The following is a 21250-nucleotide window of genomic DNA, read 5'->3' on the forward strand; positions in this document are numbered from 1 at the left end:
TAAAGATTGGCTTGACATAAACCTTAGACCCCAAGCTTTGATGATGTCTTTTGAAAGATGTTTGTCGCAGAATTTAGTTTGGACAAAAAAGTTTATAAATGCTTTAAAGCTTGGACTAATTAATGAATGTGTGTCCATGTTGTATCACTAGTACAGTATAAAAGTTCAATTATGGCATCTTGTCATGAACTCAATCTCTATTGACAGATATAACATCTATGGAGGGAACGACCAAGGAATTCGCTTCAACATCACTAAAGGTAACCAGCAGACTAATAGGAAGTGAAACTCTACAAATAGTTTGTGATTTCTGGAGGTGCAAGGGAACACGTGACGAGACGTTTTGTTTCTATTGATATACAAGATGAAACCTTCTAGCAAACACTATATCAACTCACTGTGTCTGTCTGGTCAAATGTTTGACCACTTTAACTCTCCCACACCTACTCATAGAGTTGAAACTTGGCACAATTATTTATTGGCGTAGACAATACATGAATCAGTAAAAAAAAATACCCAATTAGTTAATTAATTACTGGTTATTTATTTTTTGAATTGATAACGACAAGTAAACTAATCCTTCAGTATTTCACAGCTAGGGTTAAATATGTCGGATTTAGTCTATTTAAATAACTGTATCCGTTAGTTCTTTCACACCCATTCTCGGATCAAGTTGAAACTTATCTAAGAAAACATGAATCATTAATAAAATAACCAGTTAGTTAATTAGGTGTTGGTGATTGATTATTGTTTGAGATCGAAAAGGGAAATAACTTATACATTCTTGAGTTATATAGTTGTAAGTGCGGAGTACTTCCCCTTAAATAAGCTCTTTTTTTTAAGGATTTTTAAAAATGTTGCTCATTTTGTTTATAATGATACAAGATCAGATCCTTGTTTATTATATAGTGACGAACAGATACCCGTGCTACACAATGGTTGAAACCTCCTGATAAAGAATATGCACAAACACTTCTTAGGCTTGTCAATGAACGTTGAATATTAGAGACTGATTGAATGGTGTAATACTGGGTTCTTACTTCCTGAAGTACTCTAGACACGTGACGAGACAAACACTATACGACTGACTCAAGTCCGTTCAGCAGACAACATGAAGATTTTATTTACAACATAATAATAATATACTGCACTCCTTGTTAGTGCTACAAGTCAAGAAATAATAATCCTATCCGCATAACGGCGGTATCAAAAGTATCAATCACGTCCGCATCTCAGCGGGTAACAATAAGAACAATTACTACTAGTGACACTGGAGCTTCAACTATAGATATCCATTGAAATACGAATAATACCTTAATATCCAATAAGCACATTATGAAATCAACTCTCAAATATTATTAATCAACAATGACTAGTCCATCGACTTTCATGCTATATGCATATATATACACCAGTCCAGGAAGAGACGTCCAACCTTCCTGTACCGGGAGCAAGACCTTACTGACTTGACTTGACTTGACTCAACTCAAAGTCAACTCTATTCACTCTACTTCCTGTTTTCTACATCAGGAATTCCACTTGTCTTTTGAACTCTTAACATGACGTGAACTTTAGATCATGCAATGTCAACTAAGACTGTGACAAGGCTCATCAGTTGTCTGCCCACCAAACACACACTCACACAGTAGACAAACATTTTCAATGAAACACCTCTCCCCTAGCAAGGCTCGTTTTGGCCATTCTATAGTCATCACATAATTTGGCTGACATCCTCCAATAGCAATCCCACATTCCCAATAACGAACTTTTAAACCTCCCCACTTTTGTTTTCTTTGCAACCCAAAATTGAAGGGCCAGTATTGTACAGTTTTCAACAAATCACACTCTTCTTTGAATTACTCTCTGCATCCTAGCATATAATAATGAACCCCTGCACTACACATAATTTTTATTTGTAAAGTCTAGAAGCCCTGATCATGAAATCATTAAAGCTCGGCTCTTCCTGTGGAACAGTTTGAAAGAAGTATCACTCTCTTTAGTCCAGTCTTGACACATTGTTTTTGTCAGTCATAAATCTAGATCTAGAAACGCATCTTATATAGAACAGCTTATCTCCACAAACAGTAGTGTATCCAAGTATATCCCCCCCCCAAAAAAAAAAAAAACACACACAATAACAACCATAAAGTACAGTCTTTACCGAACGTAAGTTGTATTGTATTCTTTCATAAAATTCTTGTGAAAGTCCACAACACATTTTGTTTCTGTCTTTCCAGGTCTTGCCTATGTCTCAAGCATATGTAACACAAATGGAGAGAGCTCTTCGATAATCGAAGATAAAGGTGGTTACCAAAGTGAAGGTGTGTTAGCTCATGAACTGGGGCACAGGTTAGTAAACTGACTAAGTGTTTAGATAGATCTATATGTTAGCTCATGAACTGGGGCACAGGTTAGTAAACTGACTAAGTGTTTAGATAGATCTATATGTTAGCTCATGAACTGGGGCACAGGTTAGTAAACTGACTAAGTGTTTAGATAGATCTATATGTTAGCTCATGAACTGGGGCACAGGTTAGTAAACTGACTAAGTGTTTAGATAGATCTATATGTTAGCTCATGAACTGGGGCACAGGTTAGTAAACTGACTAAGTGTTTAGATAGATCTATATGTTAGCTCATGAACTGGGGCACAGGTTAGTAAACTGACTAAGTGTTTAGATAGATCTATATGTTAGCTCATGAACTGGGGCACAGGTTAGTAAACTGACTAAGTGTTTAGATAGATCTATATGTTAGCTCATGAACTGGGGCACAGGTTAGTAAACTGACTAAGTGTTTAGATAGATCTATATGTTAGCTCATGAACTGGGGCACAGGTTAGTAAACTGACTAAGTGTTTAGATAGATCTATATGTTAGCTCATGAACTGGGGCACAGGTTAGTAAACTGACTAAGTGTTTAGATAGATCTATATGTTAGATTCCTTCCGTAATAATCCAATTTTGAATTATAGAGTGCGACAACTAGGTTGTATTTTTTTTTCTTTTAATAGTAGAGGCTAATTTAATTTTTTTTTTAAATTATTTTATGGAAAAAAATCGGCTTTAATATTTCATTAAAAATAAAATCGATGGCTTTCAGAAAATCAAAAGTTGGGTTGTACCAGGTTTCAGAATGTTGTTGAAATCCTGTGATGCACGTTGGGAACTCTAAAGGAGCACATATTTAGTATGTTTTGCGTAAGAGAGACAGGCTCTAGGGTGTTGATGAAAAGCTGTGATTCTAAGTGAAAAGAAGATGCTGTTCTGAACATTGCTTTATTCGCTCTTTATTTTATTACTTGGGTCATAATTAAACCTGTAAATCGTAAATTTATAACAATTGGTGTCGGAAGTGGGATTTTGGCGACTTTGAAATCATTAGACCACCTATTAATTAAAAAACTTAAACAAGAACTTCGGTACCGAGGTTTAAAAATCGGTGGTAGGAGGGAGACGCTCATAGCTCGTCTCCGGAAAACCCTGATCGATGAAGTCAAAGATTCAGAGGAGATACATGCAAACCGCGTGGCAGAGGAGATACATGCAAACCGCGTGGCAGAGGAGATACATGCAAACCGCGTGGCAGAGGAGATACATGCAAACCGCGTGGCAGAGGAAATACTAGCAAACTTCATGGCAGAAGAAATATCAGCGAACTACGTGGCTGGCTGCCTCCAATATAAAGCGTTGCTTTTTAATGGGCGACTAAGGGAAATGCCGAGTACATCATCTTCTAGTTTTCTAGCTGGGAGGCATTCATCCAGACTTTTAAAGTAAGTTAGTATTGACCGCTCCCTCCTAAGGGTTAGTGGACCTATATTAGCCAATATTTCAGCTGCATTTACTGGGCTTGTTCCACAGACAAATCTTAGTGCTCGGGACTGTATCTTATCAGGCTGTTCAATAGCTGGTCTAGAGCCATAGATTTGCACAGGTAGATTGAACGTGTGATTGAACTGCTCCCAAATACAGTGATCGAAGCATGTCTGTTCGGGCTCCCCACTTAGTGGATGCCATTTTCCGCACAATGCAACGTTTCAGTGAGGCCTTTCTTGCACCTTCCTGGATGTGCTCACACATTTTTAGTTTGCGATTTTAAGTTACACCAAGGTACTTGGGTACAGGGTCGTTCGGGAAAACGTGCGGTGGGCCGATAGGGCCAGTGATAGGGCCAGTGATAGGGCCAGTGATAGGGCCAGTGATAGGGCCAGTGATAGGGCCAGTGATAGGGCCAGTGATAGGGCCAGTGATAGGGCCAGTGATAGGGCCAGTGATAGGGCCAGTGATAGGGCCAGTGATAGGGACAGTGATAGGGCCAGTGATAGGGACAGTGATAGGGACAGTGATAGGGCCAGTGATAGGGACAGTGATAGGGCCAGTGATAGGGCCAGTGATAGGGCCAGTGATAGGGACAGTGATAGGGACAGTGATAGGGCCAGTGATAGGGCCGCATGGATAGTACCAAGACTTGTATTAAAAATGTAAATTATTACAAGATTTGTATAAAGAAGCATGAAGAGCGTGGTTATTGACATACTCTACCGTGTATTAGGCTTACTAATGGACTATCAATGGGCTACTCATCGAACGCATTTTCCGAAAGAATATAACAGCATGTATCTGTATACAGTGGGATTCTTATAGGCTTCATCCCTACACACCAAGCGATTAGCAAGCAACCTAAGGCATATATTTCTTATAAAGATATAAAGTTCACTTTGGTGTGAATATATTTGGATGAAACTATAGAGGGACCGAATGTAGTGGTTTGACGAAATACAATGAACTGACTAAATGCAGTGAACTAATGAATGTAGAGGTTTGACGAATACAATGAACTGACTAAATGCAGTGAACTAATGAATGTAGAGGTTTGACGAAATACAATGAACTGACTAAATGCAGTGAACTAATGAATGTAGAGGTTTGACGAAATACAATGAATTGACTAAATGCAGTGAACTAATGAATGTAGAGGTTTAACGAAATACAATGAACTGACTAAATGCAGTGAACTAATGAATGTAGAGGTTTGACGAAATACAATGAACTGACTAAATGCAGTGAACTAATGAATGTAGAGGTTTGACGAAATACAATGAACTGACTAAATGCGGTGAACTAATGAATGTAGAGGTTTGACGAAACACAATGAACTGACTAAATGCAGTGAACTAATGAATGTAGAGGTTTGACGAAACACAATGAACTGACTAAATGCAGTGAACTAATGAATGTAGAGGTTTGACGAAATACAATGAACTGACTAAATGCAGTGAACTAATGAATGTAGAGGTTTGACGAAACACAATGAACTGACTAAATGCAGTGAACTAATGAATGTAGTGGTTTGACGAAACACAATGAACTGACTAAATGCAGTGAACTAATGAATGTAGTGGTTTGACCAAATGTAGTCTGTAGTTAGTCTATTTAAAACATCGATGTGTTACTTTCAGTCTCGGGTCAACCCACGATGGAGAAAGAAATAATTGTTCCTCCAGAGACAGGTTCCTAATGTCTGACAGTAACTACGACGCTAACAGCTTGAACGTTTTAAACCCATGGAAGTTTTCCGCCTGTTCGTCTGCTGCCATTTTAATCAAGTTGCGGGCCTTGGAAACAAACACGACGTAAGTTTTACATCAAGCTAACACATATCTCTTTCACATTGTCTTTATACTGTTTGTCTGTCTGGCTTGTTCTCTGTACTTATTTATCTCTTTCAATTTGTCTTTATACTGTTTGTCTGTCAGGCTTGTTCTCTGTACTTATTTATCTCTTTCACATTGTCTTTATACTGTTTGTCTGTCAGGCTTGTTCTCTGTACTTATTTATCTCTTTCACTTTGTCTTTATACTGTTTGTCTGTTAGGCTTGTTCTCTGTACTTATTTATCTCTTTCACATTGTCTTTATACTGTTTGTCTGTCAGGCTTGTTCTCTGTACTTATTTATCTCTTTCACATTGTCTTTATACTGTTTGTCTGTCAGGCTTGTTCTCTGTACTTATTTATCTCTTTCACATTGTCTTTGTACTGTTTGTCTGTCAGGCTTGTTCTCTGTACTTATTTATCTCTTTCACATTGTCTTTATACTGTTTGTCTGTCTGGCTTGTTCTCTGTACTTATATACCTCTTTCACATTGTCTTTGTACTGTTTGTCTGTCAGGCTTGTTCTCTGTACTTATTTATCTCTTTCACATTGTCTTTATACTGTTTGTCTGTCAGGCTTGTTCTCTGTACTTATTTATCTCTTTCACATTGTCTTTGTACTGTTTGTCTGTCAGGCTTGTTCTCTGTACTTATTTATCTCTTTTACTTTGTCTTTGTACTGTTTGTCTGTCTGGCTTGTTCTCTGTACTTATTTATCTCTTTCACATTGTCTTTGTACTGTTTGTCTGTCAGGCTTGTTCTCTGTACTTATATATCTCTTTCACATTGTCTTTGTACTGTTTGTCTGTCAGGCTTGTTCTCTGTACTTATATTTCTCTTTCACATTGTCTTTGTACTGTTTGTCTGTCTGGCTTGTTCTCTGTACTTATTTATCTCTTTCACTTTGTCTTTATACTGTTTGTCTTGCTTGTTCTCTGTACTTATTTATCTCTTTCACTTTGTCTTTATACTGTTTGTCTGTCAGGTTTGTTCTTTGTACTTATTTATCTCTTTCACATTGTCTTTATACTGTTTGTCTGTCAGGCTTGTTCTCTGTACTTATTTATCTCTTTCACATTGTCTTTATACTGTTTGTCTGTCAGGCTTGTTCTCTGTACTTATTTATCTCTTTCACTTTGTCTTTATACTGTTTGTCTTGATTGTTCTCTGTACTTATTTATCTCTTTCACTTTGTCTTTATACTGTTTGTCTGTCAGGTTTGTTCTTTGTACTTATTTATCTCTTTCACATTGTCTTTATACTGTTTGTCTGTCAGGCTTCTTCTCTGTACTTATTTATCTCTTTCACATTGTCTTTATACTGTTTGTCTGTCAGGCTTGTTCTCTGTACTTATTTATCTCTTTCACATTGTCTTTATACTGTTTGTCTGTCAGGCTTGTTCTCTGTACTTATTTATCTTTCACATTGTCTTTATACTGTTGTAACTCTAGGTTAGGCACTCAACGAATAGGCATGCAACTCAACACAGTGTAACAGGAAATAAATACAGGTGTTTATTCACTAGGACAAACACATAGCATCCTTCAGCTTCCTCAGAGTCTTTCTACTAATTTACCAGTCCTTTAGACAGCAACCCGAATGTGGACCAACGACAGCCTTCCCCGCTTCGCTCCAGGTCCCTTCTACAACCTTCAGGCAGCACCAAAAGCTGGCTTCTTAGTTTCCAAACATTCAGACTCTTCACAATCCCTGATGCAATGTTATTATCTCTCTCCTAGTGTCTTCCTGTTTACGTTCACTAGTGCGCTAGTGCGCACCTCAAGCACTGGTGCAAGGCAGGGAACACTACCCCCACCTTAGTCTTTTCGTCCCGAAAAGAAACATGTTCACGGTTGGCCAGTGCAGGTGGAGGTCGGTCAGTGGGAGTCACAGATTGCATTGATCGTGCTCCCCACAAAGCAATCCACACTGCTCTCTGCAGGTACCGCTTTCTCCTTCTGCTCCAATTGACCTGCCTTTGGTTAAGGGGAAGTCGTTTTCGTTGTCTGGCCTTTCTCTTAGTTACCACCGACGGCAGACTCATGGCAAGAAGCGATGCAGTGGATGTCATAGCGTAGGTCATCAAGACCATTTGTCTTACACGTTGCTCCAGCAGGCTTTCTCGATGTGCCGTGGGCCCCCAGGAGGCCAAGTTGTCAAACACGGTATAATCTTTAAGCTTGTCTGAAAGACATATCTGTGGGGCACGTTTACAACGTCCTATGTGTCCATCTGCTGTACCACCATCAGCGCTTCTCTTGCTGATACTGGTATCAGGACAAATACTTAGTTGGCAGGTCTTCCGGTGCTCGAATTCTCCCTTTGAGGAGGTCCCGTCATCACAGTTATTTTTCAACGTCTGAGTGTAGGCAGGAATCACGATAGCATGATCAGATCTGTGCTCAGTACTTTCACAACAAATGTTAGGATTCTTGTCGTAGGAGCCAAGCTTGCACGGCTCACTATTACAGTCATAGACAGCGCCACCATCAACGGCGTCTCCGTTGAGTAACGGATTGTTTATACCTGTCGACATGGTAGCCATCTGATCGTCGGTCTTGCTCATCACGGTATCAAACGTATCATCAGTCTTGTTCAGCGAGGTACTGATACCTATCTGTTTAATCATGGTACAGATCTGCTCGTTGACCTCTTTTAGCTGTACCTGGAACGAGTTCATCTGATCTGTCACGGTATTCATGAGCTCTCTGATATCTGGTTGTACTTCGAACAGATACGAGTCCGGATCTTCATCTTCGTCCAGCAAGGCTTGTCGAAGGCGTTCTCTCATTTTTTCTTTGGCACAGAAGATCCTCAGCTCCCTGGCTCGGAGCTCCTCTTTTAACTGTTTACAGCTTAGTTCATCTAGCTTCCTCAGCGTTGTCATTGTTTCCTTTCGTTGAGCTGCCTAAATCCCACTTCTGACACCAATTGTTGTAACTCTAGGTTAGGCACTCAACGAATAGGCATGCAACTCAACACAGTGTAACAGGAAATAAATACAGGTGTTTATTCACTAGGACAAACACATAGCATCCTTCAGCTTCCTCAGAGTCTTTCTACTAATTTACCAGTCCTTTAGACAGCAACCCGAATGTGGACCAACGACAGCCTTCCCCGCTTCGCTCCAGGTCCCTTCTACAACCTTCAGGCAGCACCAAAAGCTGGCTTCTTAGTTTCCAAACATTCAGACTCTTCACAATCCCTGATGCAATGTTATTATCTCTCTCCTAGTGTCTTCCTGTTTACGTTCACTAGTGCGCTAGTGCGCACCTCAAGCACTGGTGCAAGGCAGGGTTACAACAATACTGTTTGTCTGTCAGGCTTGTTCTCTGTACTTATTTATCTCTTTCACATTGTCTTTATACTGTTTGTCTGTCAGGCTTGTTCTCTGTACTTATTTATCTCTTTCACATTGTCTTTGTACTGTTTGTCTGTCAGGCTTGTTCTCTGTACTTATTTATCTCTTTCACATTGGCTTTGTACTGTTTGTCTGTCAGGCTTGTTCTCTGTACTTATTTATCTCTTTCACATTGTCTTTGTACTGTTTGTCTGTCAGGCTTGTTCTCTGTACTTATTTATCTCTATCACATTGTCTTTGTACTGTTTGTCTGTCAGGCTTGTTCTCTGTACTTATATATCTCTTTCACATCGTCTTTGTACTGTTTGTCTGTCTGGCTTGTTCTCTGTACTTATATATCTCTTTCACTTTGTCTTTGTACTGTTTGTCTGTCTGGCTTGTTCTCTGTACTTATTTATCTCTTTCACTTTGTCTTTGTACTGTTAGTCTGTCAGGCTTGTTCTCTGTACTTATTTATCTCTTTCACTTTGTCTTTATACTGTTTGTCTGTCAGGCTTGTTCTCTGTACTTATTTATCTCTTTCACATTGTCTTTATACTGTTTGTCTGTCAGGCTTGTTCTCTGTACTTATTTATCTCTTTCACTTTGTCTTTATACTGTTTGTCTGTCAGGCTTGTTCTCTGTACTTATTTATCTCTTTCACATTGTCTTTATACTGTTTGTCTGTCTGGCTTGTTCTCTGTACTTATTTATCTCTTTCACTTTGTCTTTATACTGTTTGTCTGTCTGACTTGTTCTCTGTTCTTATTTATCTCTTTCACTTTGTCTTTACATTGTTTGTCTGTCAGGCTTGTTCTCTGTACTTATTTATCTCTTTCACATTGTCTTTATACTGTTTGTCTGTCAGGCTTGTTCTCTGTACTTATTTATCTCTTTCACATTGTCTTTGTACTGTTTGTCTGTCAGGCTTGTTCTCTGTACTTATTTATCTCTTTCACATTGGCTTTGTACTGTTTGTCTGTCAGGCTTGTTCTCTGTACTTATTTATCTCTTTCACATTGTCTTTGTACTGTTTGTCTGTCAGGCTTGTTCTCTGTACTTATTTATCTCTATCACATTGTCTTTGTACTGTTTGTCTGTCAGGCTTGTTCTCTGTACTTATATATCTCTTTCACATCGTCTTTGTACTGTTTGTCTGTCTGGCTTGTTCTCTGTACTTATATATCTCTTTCACTTTGTCTTTGTACTGTTTGTCTGTCTGGCTTGTTCTCTGTACTTATTTATCTCTTTCACTTTGTCTTTGTACTGTTAGTCTGTCAGGCTTGTTCTCTGTACTTATTTATCTCTTTCACTTTGTCTTTATACTGTTTGTCTGTCAGGCTTGTTCTCTGTACTTATTTATCTCTTTCACATTGTCTTTATACTGTTTGTCTGTCAGGCTTGTTCTCTGTACTTATTTATCTCTTTCACTTTGTCTTTATACTGTTTGTCTGTCAGGCTTGTTCTCTGTACTTATTTATCTCTTTCACATTGTCTTTATACTGTTTGTCTGTCTGGCTTGTTCTCTGTACTTATTTATCTCTTTCACTTTGTCTTTATACTGTTTGTCTGTCTGACTTGTTCTCTGTTCTTATTTATCTCTTTCACTTTGTCTTTACATTGTTTGTCTGTCAGGCTTGTTCTCTGTACTTATTTATCTCTTTCACATTGTCTTTATACTGTTTGTCTGTCAGGCTTGTTCTCTGTACTTATTTATCTCTTTCACATTGTCTTTATACTGTTTGTCTGTCAGGCTTGTTCTCTGTACTTATTTATCTCTTTCACATTGTCTTTATACTGTTTGTCTGTCTGGCTTGTTCTCTGTACTTATTTATCTCTTTCACATTGTCTTTATATTGTTTGTCTGTCAGGCTTGTTCTCTGTACTTATTTATCTCTTTGTCTTAAGTTTGGCATTAAGTCACAGAAGATGATTTCTTTTTTTCTTTTAGAGTTCTCAACACTTGTTTAAAAAATCAAACAGGAAAGGATGTCAATAATTTGACTACAGTAGATGCTAATGACCAATGTCAGAGTCTGTATGGTAACGCATCCTTTGCATGCCGAGTGAGTTTGTATATGAACTTTATATGTCGCCTCTTACAATAATCTACAGTCTATATAAATAAATGTCTGCTACATGGGCGTAGCCAGGATTTTTTCGGGGGGGGGGGAGGGGGTTTGGGGACGATTTTTCTCCCCCCCCCCTGGCCAATATATATATATATATATAAATGTGTGAGTGTGTGTGTGTACATAATTAATCTTTATTACATTCTGACCCTTCATTCTTTCGGAAGACGTTTATTGTACCCAAGAATGAGTTCTTCCTGGAGTTAGTGGAAAAATTGTAGACTGCCCTCCCTTGCCAGCAAGGGAGTTTGGGTGAGCGCTGACAGCTCCCCCCAGCCCGCCGCCAAGCACTATTTTTTGGTATTGAACAAATTGCATATTCAGAGGTATCTACCGTGCATTATCCTGCAATTAAAAAGTTTTATTTCAAAAACCTAATGTGTTATTCTTTCTGACTTAGATCCTCCCGAGCCGTTCGACCCATTGGGCGGCAAGCTTCTTCCACAAAAATCTGTCATTGGCAATGTCTGAAGCCTCTTAACACCTAATTTGAGGTCCTCCATAAAGTGTGGCGCTAAGTTGTACTAGGATTTTCCTGTTTGCTCTTTCCTCGTAAATGGCCTCCATGTCATCGCAACTCTTAATATGCGTAATTCATATTGTCAGATTCATATGTCCCGCAAACCTCATGCGACGATCTGTCACAACCTTACTAAGGGGTCGTCTCCCAGTTCGGCATATGATTTCCTTGATTGAGGACCGATCTCTATAACTGACTCCTAAAATCCGTCTTAGCCATCTTTGTTGAGCCACATTTAGTCTTTTTCATCTCGGCAGATTCACTGCACTTTATTGATGGAGCCCAGCCACTGGTAAAATTTGTAACATCTCTTGGCCACGTTCTTGGAATTAGGTGACTGTAGTTTGCTTAGGATTTTATATCGAAAAGGGAAGTTTTATCGTCAAAATCATCTGTTGGGGCGTTTAAAACTAAAAAAATCTCAGGAAGTTTTTTTAACAGCCTCAAAACCCCCTTAGCTACGCTCATAGAATTTAGTGATTGTAGTTTGCTTTAGAATAATATTGAAGAGAGAGGTTTTCAACCTCAGAACTCTCTGAAGGGAGATTTTAAACTCTAACCCCCCCTCCCCCCTTGGCTTAGCTACGCTCGTAGAATTTTGAGAGTGTAATTCGCATTTTTTTAATATTGAAGAGATATTTTTTTAGCATCAAACCACGCTGAGAGGGGGGGGGGTTAAACTCAAAACACCCTATTATAAATGCTCATAGCATTTTGAGTATGTACTTTGCTTTTTTTTTTTGTATATTGAAGAGGTATTGTTTGGCTTCAAACTCGCGGAAGAGGGGGGGGGGATTCAACTGCGAAACCTGGACCTCAAATGTGTGTTCTGCGGCCTTCGTGAACATTTTCCAATGGTCTCTTTCAGACATGCCGTACTTAGAAAGATAGATGTAGTATGTAGAAATCAGACAAACCTTACTTAACATGATAGATCGAGTAAGAATCCTGCAGCTAGACTTTTCTGGAGTACAGTGTATAAACTCTTTTAAAGACTTTCTTTATGCATCCCCGAGTGAAAAGGAATTCTATTGAAAGAAAGTCATTAGTAGAACATTGGTTGTGTGGACTGAGGTAACCTTCAATATGGTTATTAGGTTATTACTAGACCATTGGCTGTGTAGAGTGAGGTATCAATGTGGTCATTAGTAGAACATTGGCTGTGTGGGCTGGGGTAACCTTCAATGTGGTCATTAGTAGAACATTGGTTGTGTGGACTGGGGTAACCTTCAATGTGGTCATTAGTAGAACATTGGTTGTGTGGACTGAGGTAACCTTCAACGTGGTCATTACTAGAACATTGGCTGTGTGGACTGCGGTAACCTTCAATGTGGTCATTAGTAGAACATTGGTTGTGTGGACTGGGGTAACCTTCAATGTGGTCATTACTAGAACATTGGCTGTGTGGACTGCGGTAGCCTTCAATGTGGTCATTACTAGAACATTGGTTGTGTGGACTGGGGTAACCTTCAATGTGGTCATTACTAGAACATTGGTTGTGTGGACTGGGGTAACCTTCAATGTGGTCATTAGTGGTAAGATAAAAGAAAACATTATTGTCAAACCAAATGAAGCAATAAAGTAAGAATACCATACAGACACACACACACACAGTTAATGACTGCAGAAAATGTCGCCCTCGCCAACTATTTGCTCTACGCCGCTAAAGTCTATAGTTTGCAAAGCATCTCTTCTCTATTGGCACACTAAGTGACATAGAAGTTTGTGTCTGACCCACGACCTTATAAGTTTTAGTTGAACAAGACACAACTACTTATATTCTTATCTTATTCAAATCTTATATTACTAACGTCTATTTATTGTGTTTCTCTAGGGACTTTCATTTGGAAATATTTCCAGTTTTTGTCAAGACTTTTACTGCCGTATTCCTTCAAGAGAGAGCTGTGAGAGGGTGACACCAGCTACAGGAACTTGTTGTGGAAACAAAAAGGTTGTCAATAGCTACAAAATAATGATTAAATTATGATTATATATATATATATATAGTCTATGGTTATTAAAATACATTTCGTGAAGGTTTAGATTATCAGTTAGACAAATGGTCATGAAACGATTTCATTTGAGATTATCTTTGAGGAATACACTTCCTCTTATTAGCTGACACTTTCTTCATGATGCCTGGAAACTGGACGGGAAGGTGGAAAACAGCTATAGAAAGATTTTTCTAGAAATTTGAATGTTTATGCACATCATTGGGAGAAAATAACTACCTAATTGGCCACACAGTGAAGACTCTGGTCTGACCGTTATACAGGACTAATTTTAAAAATTAGATTTTTTCGCTTTCAGAAAAAAAAAAGTAGCCGTTGCATCAGAACTTTGAATAGTCTAAAATATTGTGATGTCGGATTTTCAATATCTTTTCTAGTTTACGAGATCTAAACGGTACGGACGGACAGACGGACAGACATTTCGCACAAAACTAATAGCGTCTTTTCCCCTTTCGGGGGCCGCTAAAAAGTGATTTATCTAGACGCATCCATTGCTTTTCGAAACAGGAGTCATATATTGAAAACTATGGTTTGAATGTTACAATTTTTGTAAACATAATGATCTTAAAATTAAATTTAGCTTTTTAGTGGCGCCCGAATAGACGCTATTAGTTTTGTGGTTTGTCTGTCCGTCTGTCCATCCATCTCGTTTAGATCTCGTAAACTTGAAAATTAGACATCATCATATTTTAGACCATTCAAAGTTCTGATACAACGGCTACTTTTTTTCTTTTCTACAAAACGAAAATTTAATTTAAAAAATCAACAATGCAAGCAGTTTGTTCATAAAAATACAACATTTTTACAACTATTCACTATTAAAAGTAACATAAACGGGAAACTGTCTGGTAAAGGAGATGACTATGTACCATATTTTTATGCAAACAGTTTAGGATTTTTTGTACACAATTGTAGTTGCTAATTTATGTAAGTTCTAACAAACCAACTACAAGATTTACACCAAAAAAAAAAACACTTTTATTTTAAAAAAGAACAAAAGTTATCTAGTATGTATATAAGTGGAATATAATTTAAAACAACAATTAATAAGTAGTTCTTCATATTATCGCGTGAGCTTCAGCTCTGTAGAAAGACAGAAAGTAGTGTAAAGGAAGGGGAGATTTGAATAGTATGACCCTTTACAGAACAATTAGATAATCATTATATGTCATTAGTTAGGCCAGGTTCACATCGAACCATTCCTTCACTTTCACCTATTCCTTGGTCCACTGGACCAATGGGGCACTACACAAGATCTGTCAACCTTCTTTCTCCATTCTTCTCTATCATTTGCCTTTGATAGAATATCATTCTATAATTTTTTTTCTGATAAAATTGAAACCTGCGTTTTTACCTGCCTGGGTGGACCACTTCGGAGTCCGATTTTGAGTTTGTGTTTCCACACAAACTTTGTAAACTTGTTTTTGAACCCCCGCACTCGGCTCTATCATTTCTTTGCATCCAGTAAAGATCTGAATCAATAACTAGGCGTACAGGAACATTATGTGCACCATCTTGAGTTCCAGTCCACATTTCTTATTTAAATCTTGGCTAGACTGGTCATAGAACTTGGAAAGACTCCTTGCAATGATGAAGCATTGATGTAGTATAAATCATGTAGACTAATTGTTACAATAGATACTTGAATATAAACAAACTTGAAATAAGAACACTTTCAGATCATAACAAACAACTTTAATCAGCCATCTTGGCTACCCGAGTAGTGTCCCCTTTGCATGGGCACAACTCCTCCCACCCTATAACATTCCATCAACACTGATTATCTTCTTCTTAGAGAAGGAACCCATTAATTTGTGTGTGTGTGTTTATTTCTTATTTTACTAATAGAATTCTTGATTTTTTTTGGTCTATTCTAGAAATGTAACAAAGGAGAATGTCAAGATGCAGCTACTGGTGAATGTCCTATGGATGGTAAGTTTAATATAAACGAAAATTGTTTTCTTTTTTTTTTTAATTAAAGACTTTATTTTTTTTATTTTTAGAAAGACTGATTATTACCCTTTCAATTATTAACAGATGAATGCCCTCTAGGAGATCAGCCTGGACCAATTATCAATGGTCAAACTTGTTCCACAGCACATCCAGCCAACTGTTACACAACAGATTTTAGGTTGAAATGCTGTAACACCTGTAGCAAAATAAAATCTAATAACGAAAGTAAGTGCTGACACAAATTAATGTAATACTTTGTATGTGATTAGTAGTAAGACTAGATATTAACTGTTCTATTTTCTCTACAACTGTCTTCGATTGTTCTAATTGAACAGACTGTCAATATGGAGACAAGAGATCTGGATGTAATACAACTTATTGTGGACAAAACACGACGGATGGTCACAGTTATAATTTCTTCTGTTGTAAAACTTGTAATAATCATGCAACTGCTGATGCTACAAAATTAGAATACAAAGGTAAGTGAAACAACAGTCAACAGTACAGTTAGACTACACAATAAGTGAAACAGCACAGCTAGACTACACAATAAGTGAAACAGTACAGTTAGACTACACAATAATTGAAACAGCACAGTTAGACTACACAATAATTGAAACAGCACAGTTAGACTACACAATAAGTGAAACAGTACAGTTAGACTACACAATAATTGAAACAGCACAGTTATACTACACAATAAGTGAAACAGTACAGTTAGACTACACAATAAATGAAACAGTACAGTTAGACTACACAATAAATGAAACAGTACAGTTAGACTACACTACGTGAAACAGCACAGTTAGACTACACAATAAATGAAACAGTACACTTAGACTACACTACGTGAAACAGTACAGTTAGACTACACAATAAGTGAAACAGTACAGTTAGACTACACTACGTGAAACAGCACAGTTAGACTACACTACGTGAAACAGCACAGTTAGACTACACAATAAGTGAAACAGTACAGTTAGACTACACAATAAGTGAAACAGTACAGTTAGACTACACAATAAGTGAAACAGTACAGTTAGACTACACAATAAGTGAAACAGTACAGTTAGACTACACAATAAGTGAAACAGTACAGTTAGACTACACAATAAATGAAACAGCACAGTTAGACTACACAATAAGTGAAACAGCACAGCTAGACTACACAATAAGTGAAACAGCACAGTTAGACTACACAATAAGTGAAACAGTACAGTTAGACTACACTACGTGAAAAATCACAGTTAGACTACACAATAAATGAAACAGTACAGTTAGACTACACTACGTGAAACAGCACAGTTAGACTACACAATAAGTGAAACAGTACAGTTAGACTACACAATAAGTGAAACAGCACAGTTAGACTACACAATAAGTGAAACAGTACAGTTAGACTACACAATAAGTGAAACAGCACAGTTAGACTACACAATAAGTGAAACAGCACAGTTAGACTACACAATAATTGAAACAGCACAGTTAGACTACACAATAAGTGAAACAGCACAGTTAGACTACACAATAATTGAAACAGCACAGTTAGACTACACAATAAGTGAAACAGTACAGTTAGACTACACTACGTGAAACAGCACAGTTAGACTACACAATAAGTGAAACAGCACAGTTAGACTACACAATAAGTGAAACAGCACAGTTAGACTACACAATAAGTGAAACAGCACAGTTAGACTACACAATAATTGAAACAGCACAGTTAGACTACACAATAAGTGAAACAGCACAGTTAGACTACACTACGTGAAACAGTACAGTTAGACTACACAATAAGTGAAACAGCACAGTTAGACTACACAATAAGTGAAACAGCACAGTTAGACTACACAATAAGTGAAACAGCACAGTTAGACTACACATTAAGTGAAACAGCACAGTTAGACTACACAATAAGTGAAACAGTACAGTTAGACTACACAATAAGTGAAACAGCACAGTTAGACTACACAATAAGTGAAACAGCACAGTTAGACTGCACAATAAGTGAAACAGCACAGTTAGACTACACAATAAGTGAAACAGCACAGCTAGACTACACAATAAGTGAAACAGCACAGCTAGACTACACAATAAGTGAAACAGTACAGTTAGACTACACAATAAGTGAAACAGTACAGTTAGACTACACAATAAGTGAAACAGCACAGCTAGACTACACAATAAGTGAAACAGCACAGTTAGACTACACAATAAGTGAAACAGTACAGTTAGACTACACAATAAGTGAAACAGCACAGTTAGACTACACTACGTGAAACAGCACAGTTAGACTACACAATAAGTGAAACAGTACAGTTAGACTACACTATGTGAAACAGCACAGTTAGACTACACAATAAGTGAAACAGCACAGCTAGACTACACAATAAGTGAAACAGTACAGCTAGACTACACAATAAGTGAAACAGCACAGTTAGACTACACAATAAGTGAAACAGCACAGTTAGACTACACAATAAGTGAAACAGTACAGTTAGACTACACAATAAGTGAAACAGTACAGTTAGACTACACAATAAGTGAAACAGCACAGTTAGACTACACAATAAGTGAAACAGCACAGTTAGACTACACAATAAGTGAAACAGCACAGTTAGACTACACAATAAGTGAAACAGTACAGTTAGACTACACTACGTGAAACAGCACAGTTAGACTACACAATAAGTGAAACAGCACAGACTACACAATAAGTGAAACAGTACAGTTAGACTACACTACGTGAAACAGCACAGTTAGACTACACAATAAGTGAAACAGCACAGTTAGACTACACAATAAGTGAAACAGTACAGTTAGACTACACAATAAGTGAAACAGCACAGTTAGACTACACAATAAGTGAAACAGCACAGTTAGACTACACTACGTGAAACAGCACAGTTAGACTACACAATAAGTGAAACAGCACAGTTAGACTACACAATAAGTGAAACAGTACAGTTAGACTACACAATAAGTGAAACAGTACAGTTAGACTACACAATAAGTGAAACAGTACAGTTAGACTACACTACGTGAAACAGCACAGTTAGACTACACAATAAGTGAAAAAGTACAGTTAGACTACACAATAAGTGAAACAGTACAGTTAGACTACACTACGTGAAACAGCACAGTTAGACTACACAATAAGTGAAACAGTACAGTTAGACTACACAATAAGTGAAACAGTACAGTTAGACTACACAATAAGTGAAACAGTACAGTTAGACTACACAATAAGTGAAACAGCACAGTTAGACTACACTACGTGAAACAGCACAGTTAGACTACACAATAAGTGAAACAGTACAGTTAGACTACACAATAAGTGAAACAGTACAGTTAGACTACACTACGTGAAACAGCACAGTTAGACTACACAATAAGTGAAACAGTACAGTTAGACTACACAATAAGTGAAACAGTACAGTTAGACTACACAATAAGTGAAACAGTACAGTTAGACTACACAATAAGTGAAACAGTACAGTTAGACTACACTACGTGAAACAGCACAGTTAGACTACACTACGTGAAACAGCACAGTTAGATTACACAATAAGTGAAACAGTACAGTTAGACTACACAATAAGTGAAACAGTACAGTTAGACTACACAATAAGTGAAACAATACAGTTAGACTACACAATAAGTGAAACAGTACAGTTAGACTACACAATAAGTGAAACAGCACAGTTATACTACACAATAAGTGAAACAGTACAGTTAGACTACACAATAAATGAAACAGTACAGTTAGACTACACAATAAATGAAACAGTACAGTTAGACTACACTACGTGAAACAGCACAGTTAGACTACACAATAAATGAAACAGTACACTTAGACTACACTACGTGAAACAGTACAGTTAGACTACACAATAAGTGAAACAGTACAGTTAGACTACACTACGTGAAACAGCACAGTTAGACTACACTACGTGAAACAGCACAGTTAGACTACACAATAAGTGAAACAGTACAGTTAGACTACACAATAAGTGAAACAGTACAGTTAGACTACACAATAAGTGAAACAGTACAGTTAGACTACACAATAAGTGAAACAGTACAGTTAGACTACACAATAAGTGAAACAGTACAGTTAGACTACACAATAAATGAAACAGCACAGTTAGACTACACAATAAGTGAAACAGCACAGCTAGACTACACAATAAGTGAAACAGCACAGTTAGACTACACAATAAGTGAAACAGTACAGTTAGACTACACTACGTGAAAAATCACAGTTAGACTACACAATAAATGAAACAGTACAGTTAGACTACACTACGTGAAACAGCACAGTTAGACTACACAATAAGTGAAACAGTACAGTTAGACTACACAATAAGTGAAACAGCACAGTTAGACTACACAATAAGTGAAACAGTACAGTTAGACTACACAATAAGTGAAACAGCACAGTTAGACTACACAATAAGTGAAACAGTACAGTTAGACTACACAATAAATGAAACAGTACAGTTAGACTACACAATAAATGAAACAGTACAGTTAGACTACACTACGTGAAACAGCACAGTTAGACTACACAATAAATGAAACAGTACAGTTAGACTACACTACGTGAAACAGCACAGTTAGACTACACAATAAGTGAAACAGTACAGTTAGACTACACAATAAGTGAAACAGCACAGTTAGACTACACAATAAGTGTAACAGTACAGTTAGACTACACAATAAGTGAAACAGTACAGTTAGACTACACAATAAGTGAAACAGCACAGTTAGACTACACAATAAGTGAAACAGCACAGTTAGACTACACAATAAGTGAAACAGTACAGTTAGACTACACAATAAGTGAAACAGTACAGTTAGACTACACAATAAGTGAAACAGTACAGTTAGACTACACTACGTGAAACAGCACAGTTAGACTACACAATAAATGAAACAGTACAGTTAGACTACACAATAAGTGAAACAGCACAGCTAGACTACACAATAAGTGAAACAGTACAGTTAGACTACACAATAAGTGAAACAGCACAGTTAGACTACACAATAAGTGAAACAGTACAGTTAGACTACACAATAAGTGAAACAGCACAGTTAGACTACACAATAAGTGAAACAGCACACCTAGACTACACAATAAGTGAAACAGCACAGTTAGACTACACTACGTGAAACAGCACAGTTAGACTACACAATAAATGAAACAGCACAGTTAGACTACACTACGTGAAACAGCACAGTTAGACTACACAATAAGTGAAACAGTACAGTTAGACTACACTACGTGAAACAGCACAGTTAGACTACACAATAAGTGAAACAGCACAGCTAGACTACACAATAAGTGAAATAGTACAGTTAGACTACACAATAAGTGAAACAGCACAGTTAGACTACACAATAAGTGAAACAGTACAGTTAGACTACACAATAAGTGAAACAGTACAGTTAGACTACACAATAAGTGAAACAGCACAGCTAGACTACACAATAAGTGAAACAGCACAGCTAGACTACACAATAAGTGAAACAGCACAGCTAGACTACACAATAAGTGAAACAGCACAGTTAGACTACACAATAAGTGAAACAGCACAGCTAGACTACACAATAAGTGAAACAGCACAGTTAGACTA

At 37.5% G+C, this 21250-nt stretch overlaps 1 protein-coding gene across 2 annotated transcripts in view; it reads left to right on the forward strand.

Annotated features, from left to right (window-relative positions):
* Positions 1-21250, forward strand: part of LOC106051026 (zinc metalloproteinase-disintegrin-like VMP-III) — an 89886-nt gene that overhangs the window by 40899 nt on the left and 27737 nt on the right. For both annotated transcript variants that reach the window (XM_056043479.1, XM_056043480.1), the window contains exons 9-16: positions 208-260; positions 2238-2349; positions 5462-5635; positions 10946-11060; positions 13481-13597; positions 15536-15590; positions 15696-15836; positions 15947-16090. In XM_056043479.1, coding sequence (XP_055899454.1) covers positions 208-260; positions 2238-2349; positions 5462-5635; positions 10946-11060; positions 13481-13597; positions 15536-15590; positions 15696-15836; positions 15947-16090 — 911 coding nt within the window. The remainder of the gene's footprint in view (positions 1-207; positions 261-2237; positions 2350-5461; positions 5636-10945; positions 11061-13480; positions 13598-15535; positions 15591-15695; positions 15837-15946; positions 16091-21250) is intronic.

Source organism: Biomphalaria glabrata, chromosome 10, assembly GCF_947242115.1.
Source record: "Biomphalaria glabrata chromosome 10, xgBioGlab47.1, whole genome shotgun sequence".
In the NCBI taxonomy this organism is placed as follows: domain Eukaryota; kingdom Metazoa; phylum Mollusca; class Gastropoda; family Planorbidae; genus Biomphalaria; species Biomphalaria glabrata.